The following is a 9,500-nucleotide window of genomic DNA, read 5'->3' on the forward strand; positions in this document are numbered from 1 at the left end:
ATATTGGCAGCGATTCAGCTCTGACTGCTATAACCTCTTTTCTAGGGCCAGTCTAGGAAGTGCCGTGTGACCCAGGCAGCACTTGGCAGGGGTAGCACACAGGGAGAGCACATTCTAAATAATAGTGTATTGACAGAGACATTATTTTCTATATAATACTCATCTGCATGTTCTTATATGAAATTTTAATCTGCTGAATTTAAATCTTTGAGACAGCTAACTCTGGTTAGATTTAGACTGAAGTGTGTAGAGAGTTGAATGGTGTCAATGTCTTGACCTGGCCCTGAGTATCAAACTTTCAAAATTGTGCCCTCTGGTGGGGTATAAAAGATTGGGACCTAGATGTCTGAAAATGGAGTCTGGGTAATCCAAATGTGTAGTTGTTACCCATCAAGCAACCATAAGAACATAAGACATCAAACTTAGCGTGTTTAAATAAACATACATAAGAGCTGATTGTTTCTGCTGAAATGTTCCTTTGTCATACAGTACTTGCACACAAATAGCCTGATAAACTTGTATTTAGTAATTATATGAAATCAGGGGCAAAATGTTTCCTATAATGTTGACCACATTTACTAGTATCTTGTATTTGGTATTGTCTATTAAATCATATGTGCTTTTTAAAAAAACTGTAAAGTGACCACTAATTATCTTCTAACCACAAACAACCAAAAATATAAAATGTCATAATTTTTTAAAAAACATTTGCATTTCATAAAATTCCATTCCACACCACATTAAAGAAAATAGACTTTCTAGAGATTCCTTACTTTCCCAGACCTTTTGCAAAGATGGACACATAGTTTATGTATTAACACTTTGTCATTTAAAGGAAACAAAAGCAGCATAGAAAAAACCCACTAACCAGCTTATGAAAAACCAAGAATCATCACACCGCCTATCTAACACCATCTCCTCCTTTTTCAGCCTGTGAAAATGAGTAATTTTGACGTGCTAAAATTGTACATTTAGTATAAATACCACCTGCATATGATATGAAAGACATTGGTTATTACAAGAGAAACAAGATCAGATCAGTAAACAAACCTGATTCTAATACACTAATTTAATCACTACGACAATACCAGGATACTTTCAGGAACAATGAAACATCCTAACACATATGTTCATTGTGCTATCTTTTATTTCTTTTTGCAACTTTTTGCAGCATTTGCAGTAGATTTCAATGAAGTAAGCAAAGACTGTGACCGCCTGAACAAATACTTTGTAAGTATGAAATGTATATGCAAGATATGTATTAACCTGACGTCAACTAAATCTGACTTTGTATTTAGGTGTAGTAATATTTTAGACTAACTTTGATGTTTAATGATAACAGTGAACTTTTAGGCAAATGAATAGAAGCATTCAAATTTTAATGAAGATGTAGCTTTAGAATACAAATTACTATTATATTGGTAAGCATTTTTTATTTTAAGGATAAACATTTTATTTCTACAGTTATGTATCATTTTCTTGCCTGCATAAGAGACATATAAACTGTTCTTTGCAGGAGGAAATACAAATCTATAGGTCTGCAGAGCATATGTTGCTGTTTCTGTCTTTATGGTTTAGAGGTGTTAAACCCTAGTTCTCGATGGCTGCAAAAAAGAAACTCTGCCTTAGAAAGAAATCACTTAACTGGAGCTCAGTTATTCCTGCAAAACTACCTGCGTCTTTGTACCGAAAATGCGCAGTATATTCACTAACCTCAAATATTTTGCAGCCTTTCTGCTCCTGACAGTTCCTATAATATTATATATAGCGTAGTCACTAATGGACAGAGAGTTTAGTGAGATTTAATTAGCAAAAAATAATACTGATGACCATGGAGAGGCTGGAGCTGCTGTTAGTGAATCTGTCCCAATGAGATACTTTTAATCTGGCCTTTTTGCAACACATACAAACTGGGCAGGTATATCCCAATTATAGATGTTCTGACAAATGAAAGTTGTTGTTAAGATATGTAACCCCTATGTTATTTCTTCCTTGTTTTAGAGGTGTGTCATATCATGCAACTAGATGAGAAAATATAATTATATATTTATGTTGTCCATTAAATGTAGGCTAGCACATCAAAAGTTTTAGCTTTCATTTTGAATCATGGGGATAGAATTTTTCTTATCTCCTGTCCTTGAAGACGTTTGTCATGTTGGAAAGTAGTTGTTATTAATGCAATATATGTTTTAGGCTCCTGAAATGTCTTAAATTGAAATGTTGATTAAGACTGGGGGAAAAAAAACTGATGCTGATTTGAGGAATACATGATTATGCACAGTTACATTTTCTTAAAATGCTGTTCTATTTTTTTGCTTTATAGAACAATATCAATCGTGAAGAAACATATGGAGGACCTATCTTCCTGCGTTATTTGGAGAGTTGGAAGGAGGTATGTGTATAATAGAGTCAAAGGAAATCCCCTTGAAACTAAAAATACATTTGTTCATTATGCATAGTAATCGTTTACGTACAAGGGCTTCAGCTTGTGGGCATGAGCAGAAGTTTCTTCAAGTTGGAAAGATAAAATACACTGAACATAATAATATCAATGGCAACATGTTAAGCAGATGAGGGCCCCTTGTTTTACACATGCATCACATATCATTAGAAAAATGGTGGCACTCAGGCATTAAAAAAGTGATTGAAGTGGATGCTTATGTTTGGATATAAGTTACTATTAAAGGAACAATCTAGTCAAAATTAAACTTTCATGATTCAGATAGGGCATGCAATTTTAAACAACTTTCAAATTTACTTCTATTATCTAATTTGCTCAATTCTTTAGATATCCTTTGTTGAAAAAATAGCAATGCAAATGTGTGAGCCAATCACACAAGGCCTCTATGTGCAGCAACCAATCAGCAGCTTCTGAGCATATCTAGATATGCTTTTCAGCAAGTGATATCAAGAGAATGAAGCAAATTAGATATTAGAAGTAAATTAGAAAGTTGTTTAAAATGGCATGCTCTTTCTAAATCACGAAAGAAAAAAATTGGGTTTCATGTCCCTTTAAGATGTAAATGTGCTCTCCTGTACTGTTACTGAAATTTTCATTTTACTGTATTTTGTTTTTCTTTATTTTATAAAAAATCATATGGTATATTTGGTTACATCTGTGGTGTAAATGGGCAAAACACAGTCATGGTGGAAATCATTAATTCCCACTCAGTTAAGTGCAAAATACCATATATGGGAAGGCTCAGAATATACTCTCCTGTCTTAGCCCAAAATAAATACTCTTGAGATCACACATTGATAAGAGAAGAATCTCCTGTTTTTAAATAGAGTCACATGACTGATATGAGAATTTGAATGTTGTGTATCTGCATTACCTTTTTTTTGCCAAAAATGAGTCCATAAACCCATGAGTAAGATTGCCACCCACCCGGTATTTTACTGACATGGCCCGTGATTTTAAGTTTCAGGTCAAAGTTGAAAATAAAGATTAAATATAGAAATAAGATGCTATTATGGTCACATTTCTTCTAAATGTATTGGAATCTAAAATTAACATTTAAAATCAGTCCTAGCAGCTTTAGTTCCTGATTTATGCAGTATACTCGCTAATTAACACAGTCGGTATTTTATCCCAGAAAAGGTAGCAAGCCTACACATGAGGCATCTTGTTTGAAAGAGAAATCCTTAAGAAACGTTTATGATGCTTTGTAATCATTAACCAGTCTTTTACTACTAAAGAGACATTCTGATGCAAAAGGACAATTTTTGTATTACACACAATAGCTATTTGTTAAAGCACTGCAAAAGGGTTAAGCAGAGAGTCCCACATGGGAGTCACTAGCTCGGCAGGTCCCAAGCATAAAATTGCCTATTACTGAAGACAACGTGCAACTGCTGCTTCTAATTGACTCTGTAGCCGGTTAATAAATATTTACAATCGTTACCTAGGGTTAGTAATGCAAAAATAAAATGATCTAACAAATCAGAGCATGTAATTTCTGCATCAATGACTCCAGACTAGTCATCAGAAGCCATCCTGAAGTATGCCCACAGGCCGAAATATTTAAATGAGATGACTCTAGAGTCATTCACTGGCTGTTCATGCTTGTGAAGTAATCAGTAAGGTAATCTATTAATCATTCGATCACCCAAAACCTTTTTTACCTTAGCTGATAACTTTACAAGTCTGATGATGTCTGATGATGTGCAAATGACTTCTAAAGTAGTTTGATGATCATCAAATTACTCCAGGGTGGTCTCCAAAGCAATCCTGTTTGACTTGGGTAGATACTTTAATTTATAGAACATTGCATAGTAAAAGACAAGCTTTCAAGGTTCCTCTCTTCTTCAGGTCTGAAGCAATACTGATTAATATTATAGAATGTGTACATTTATATCTTGGAAAGAAGGGGGTGGGGCTATGGGGACAGGATTTATGTATGTATTTATTTATTTCCCACCAGGAAAATTCCTGGAGATACCTGGCATATTTAGAAATATTGAAGTATAAATAATGGATCTTTGGGTTTTTAAAGATACTTATAGCTTGTTTGTTTTATTTAGTTTTTTAAGTTTTTGGCATTTAGCAAAATAGGTAATGGTAATGTTACTAACCTATGTTTAATTCTACAGGCAGGAGAAAAAAAGATAATACTGAGCCAAATTGTTCCAATGTATCTGAAGATGTTTGAATCTCTTAAAATAACTGAATTGAACAACAGCATTGACAACATAAAGGAGGTGCTTCACTACACAAACAACAACTTCTTAAAGCAAAGTGACCAAAAACTGAAGGAGCTAAATGAACTGAAGAAAATTCAGGTGTGTAAGATGTTTCCTAAATGAGTTTTTATTCCCAGAGTGTTTTATTTTGGGATGTTTGAGCCTTGGCGTCATCTGCTTTACAGCCCTCTAGAAATCACTCTGTGTATCAGGGTTTAAAGGATATGAAAATCATAATTAAACCTTAGGGATTCTGATGATGCCTAGAAAGAAAGAAAAAATAATTCTGATACCAAATGTTCCTTTTTAGGAAACTTTTTTTCCAGGAGAGTATGGAAATGAACTAAGTTTTAACAAAGAATAATAAAGGGTTATTATTAAAGGGATAGTAAACACCAAAAATGTTATTGTTAAAAAAAAGATAGATAATCCCATTATTTACCATTCCCAAGTTCTGCATAACAAATACTGTTATAGAAATATACTTTTTACCTCTGTAATCTACCTTGTATCTAAGCTTGTGCTGACTGCCTCCTTATCTCAGATCTTTTGACAGACTTGCATTTCAGGCAATTAGTGCTGACTCTTAAATAACTCCATGTGCATGAGCACAATGTTATTTATATGAAACACATGAACTAACAGTCTCTAGCTGTGAAAATGTGTCAAATAAATTCAGATAAGGAGCGGCCTTCAAGGGCTTAGAAATTAGCATATGAGCCTACCTAGGTTTAGCTTTTAACTAAGAATACCCAGAGAACAAAGCAAATTTGATGATAAAAGTAAATTAGAAAGTTGTTTAAAATGTCATGCTCTATCTGAATAATGAAAGTTTAATTTGGACTTTACTATCCATTTAAATACGTTAGATATAATGATGTATTAAAAACAAAGATTAGCCTTAGAAAAAATATATCAATTTTTTTTTACAATTATATAAGTTGTTTATGTACTGAAGATATAAAGGTTTAATTTCTATAAAGTACTTTAGTTTCTATAAAATAATAGGCGCCATTTGAACTAGTTTTTTTATTTCTCTGTGTCGTTTGTGCAAACCAATGCTGTGTTGAAACCCTGTTAAATAATCTAAAGACCGCTTCTCCATAACCTGCCCACCTGCTCTGAGGAGGCGGACAGACATCCCCTGCTGACTATCTTGTATCTAAGCCTCTGCAGACTGATGCCTTATCTCAGTTCTTTTGACCAATCATTGCTAACTCATATATAACTCAGCAGGAGTGAGCACAACATGAACTAGCTCTGTCTAACTGTTAAAAACTGTAAAAAAAAGTACTGAGATAAGAGGCGGCCTTCAACAATTTCGAAATCAGTTTGAGCCTACCTTGGTTTAGCTTTCAAAAAAAGAATTTAAAGAGAACACAGAAAATTTGATAATAAAAGTAAATTGGAAAGTTGTTTAAAATTGCATACCCTATCTAAATAATTAAGGTTTAATTTTGACTTGACTAGAAAGATACTAGAAATTGTTTATGTATTTTATAAGGCTGAACGGGTCAAAAAAATAATCTATAACAGATAGGTCTCTGGTGTCTGTTTACCAAAGACACCTGAGAGTGTGAAGGAACCAGTATTCATAGAAATGTAAGACTAAGCCTTTGGGAACACCCACTATGGGCCAGATTACAAGTGGAGCGCAAAATATCACTTTAGTGAAAGCGAAATTTGTGCTCCACTGAGTAATTACAAGTTGAGCGCAATGCAAACGCAAGCTTGCATTCGCATTGCATGGAAGCTTTGCACTCATGAGAGCGCGCTTCCATAGGCTCCAATGGGAACCTTGTTTTAATGCTGTCATACATGGCACGGAACCAAAGCACAGCGATGTGGGTATGTGTTGCAGCGATTGGCAGCAATTGTAACTATATACAGTATGTATATCAATGTATATACATAAATATTTATGTGTTAATATTTGTATATACACATAAATCTATCATCTATCTATATCTGCAGGTGTCTTTCTATGGACCCAATTCTCTAAAGTTCTGTGGTCTGGGGGGTTTATCAATGGAACAGTGGTTAATTCACTTAACAATTTCCTTGTGGTATTTTATGTTCCTTCTTGACTCATAAAGACACTATCACAATGAAACTTTCCTAAGCTTACCACTCTAAAGACTAAACAGATTAAGGAATGTGCAGTGTAGTTTATAAGTTTCTGTGGTTAAATAGGCATTTATTTACTACAATTGTAAAGTTGTTTAGTTAGCTGTTGGCGCTCTACAATAAACATTGTAGAAACAGAAACATTTCTGTGAGCAGATAATAATCTCAGTCTATCTGACTAAATAGCTTTATAAAAACTAATAAGCAAGTCTAAACATGCTCATTTTTAATGCCGAAAATCGTAATAATAATCTGTTGTGCCCAACCTAGTCATTTTAATTAAAACTCGTAAGCTGATAGTGAAAGACACAAATAATTTTAAAAATGGCTGCAGCTGTTGTGGGCAGTACTAATGACGCCCATTTATTATCATTGGAGACATCAAAGGTATCAGTTTCCATACATTTGCAAGGCTATCCCTCTTTTATATATTTATTGTTCTACCCAAATCTCCAACCACTTTCAATTTTGTTATCATATCCAAGTTTATAGGTTTTTTTTTTTTTTTTTACAAAATTATAATTATGCACTTTAATGAATTTAATTGCATTTTTTTAAGAAATACAGGTAACCCTTATTTTACAATAGTTTCACCAATTCACACTGTTAATACATTTACATTTAGATTACAAGTGGAGTGCTAGTTTAATGTGCGCCAGTAAAGGGGCACATTTGCAAATTAAATAATCAGCCATTATAAGTGTCTGGGTAAAGCTACCGGGCACCTCTTGCCCCCCACCCCCAATAAAGTGGACAGTTATTTTAAAAAAATAAAAAATATGAGCATTTTTATTTTTTATTTTTTTTAAAAACTGCACAAAGCAGTTATAAGGGGTTAAAGTGAGGTGATATGCGGTGTTTCAAAAACAAAAGGCACTGAAAGTGCCTTTACATTGAGGATAATGGGGATTGTGTTTTTACTGTAAATATATATATATATATGTTTATATACATATATATTTATGTATAACACATATAAACACATAAATTTAAATGTATGTAAGCATTTACATTTATATTTTTATTTTGCTGCCCAATGCTGCACAAATTTCCCCCTGCACTGCGCTAGCCTATGGAAGTGCTCTCTTGTGAACGCAAGGCTTCCAGGCAATGCGAACGCAAGGTTGCATTCACATTGCTCCTAACTTGTAAATTAACAGGAAGTGCAACTATTATCTATTGTTTATTGGTGGATAGAAACAATTCTCACATAGGAAAAAAAAAAGGTTATTGAGAAAAGGATCATCCATTAGAAAAAGAAGTTATACATTTTTAAATATTCACTTTTAAAATGACATCATGTCTCTTTAAAGGGACAGTTTACTTGAAATATTTTATTGTTTAAAAAGATAGATAATCCCTTTATTAGCCATTCCTCAGTTTTGCATAATCAACAATGTTATATTAATACACTTTTTACCTCTGTGATTACCTTGTATGTAAGTCTGTGAAGACTGTCCCCTTATCTCAGTGCTTTTTGACAGACAGCATTTTAGCCAATCATTGCTGACTCATAAATAACTCCACATGAGTGAGCACAATGTTATCTATATGACACACATGAACTAGTGCTTTCTAACTGTGAAAAATGGTCGAAATGCAATGAAAAAAGAGGCGTCCTTCAACGACTTAGTTTATCAGTTAATCAGTTTATGAGCTTACCTAGGTTTAGCTTTCAACAAAGAATACCAAGAGAACAAACCAAATTTGTTCATAAAAGTTGGAAAGTTGTTTAAAATTTGACTTGACTGTCCCTTTAATAAACAGGAATCTAAGGGTCATTTCATTATTTTTAGATCTTTTGGGGAGTTATTTTATTATAACTTGTAGTTTACTGTGAAGTTTTTGTTGTCTGCTCGCCACTGACAGCATATTTATTTTTTAACAGATGACAGATTCAAAAATCCGCCACAAAGCATTGAAAGAGCTGTTCCAAGTACTTCAAGAAATTAGGTGTGTAAAGAACCCTACATCCTGTGCAAAGAGCATAAAAAGGAAAAGAAATAATCAGCGTAAAAGAAGAGGCAGCCAGAGCTAAACAACCTTTTACAAATTATACTATTTTTTTTACTTTATTTATACTATTTAATTTGTATTTACTTTATTTATATGTTAACTGAGAACTATTTAAATTAAATATTGATGCTGCTAATAAATAAAATAAATATTTTTTCTTATATTTATGCTCTTATCCATTATTTTAATAAAGGAAATTTAGATATATTTACTGTACTCTCTTCTCTGAAAATAGGAGTGAGCTCGGTTTAAAAGGACAGAAAACTGAGGCTTAGATTACTAGTAGAGTGCAACAATATTAAGTTCAAGTTAAATCAAAATCGCTCTTATTCTTGTGCTCTTATTACAAGATGAAAGTAAAATGTTAGTGCTCAAGCAAAAGGTGCCCTAAGATCTAGTTGGTTGGATAGCATTGTTGTTCTAAATCCCTTCTATGGGGTGTGAAACAAAACTCAAGTGCTGGCTTTCGCTTGATCATTAACCTAAAGGTGAATTAAGTCAAAGGGATGTTAAAAAATAGAAGAAATTGTTTTGTTCTTCACTCAATTTATATATATATATATATATATATATATATATATATATATATATATATATATATATATATATATATATACATAAAGTATATATACATATTGTGTGTGTGTGTATATATATATATATATACAGTATAT

At 32.9% G+C, this 9,500-nt stretch overlaps 1 protein-coding gene across 1 annotated transcript; it reads left to right on the forward strand.

Moving 5' to 3' along the window:
* The first annotated feature begins 1,600 nt into the window (after positions 1-1,600).
* Positions 1,601-8,848, forward strand: IFNG (interferon gamma). Its single transcript, XM_053719220.1, has 4 exons — positions 1,601-1,699; positions 2,324-2,392; positions 4,594-4,782; positions 8,699-8,848. The coding sequence occupies exons 1-4, from the start codon at positions 1,601-1,603 to the stop codon at positions 8,846-8,848; spliced, it is 507 nt and encodes a 168-aa protein (XP_053575195.1).
* Positions 8,849-9,500: the final 652 nt, after the last annotated feature.

The sequence above is a fragment of the Bombina bombina genome, chromosome 6 (genome assembly GCF_027579735.1).
Source record: "Bombina bombina isolate aBomBom1 chromosome 6, aBomBom1.pri, whole genome shotgun sequence".
NCBI classification, from domain to species: domain Eukaryota; kingdom Metazoa; phylum Chordata; class Amphibia; order Anura; family Bombinatoridae; genus Bombina; species Bombina bombina.

Bases quoted from the DNA above. Each gene is read 5' to 3' on its own strand.
- IFNG (XM_053719220.1), top strand. From the start codon at position 1,601: ATGGCTGCAAAAAAGAAACTCTGCCTTAGAAAGAAATCACTTAACTGG. The intron at 1,700-2,323 runs GTATATTCACTA...TTTGCTTTATAG, and splicing joins CTTTGTACCGAAAATGCGCA to AACAATATCAATCGTGAAGA. The intron at 4,783-8,698 runs GTGTGTAAGATG...ATTTTTTAACAG, and splicing joins ATGAACTGAAGAAAATTCAG to ATGACAGATTCAAAAATCCG.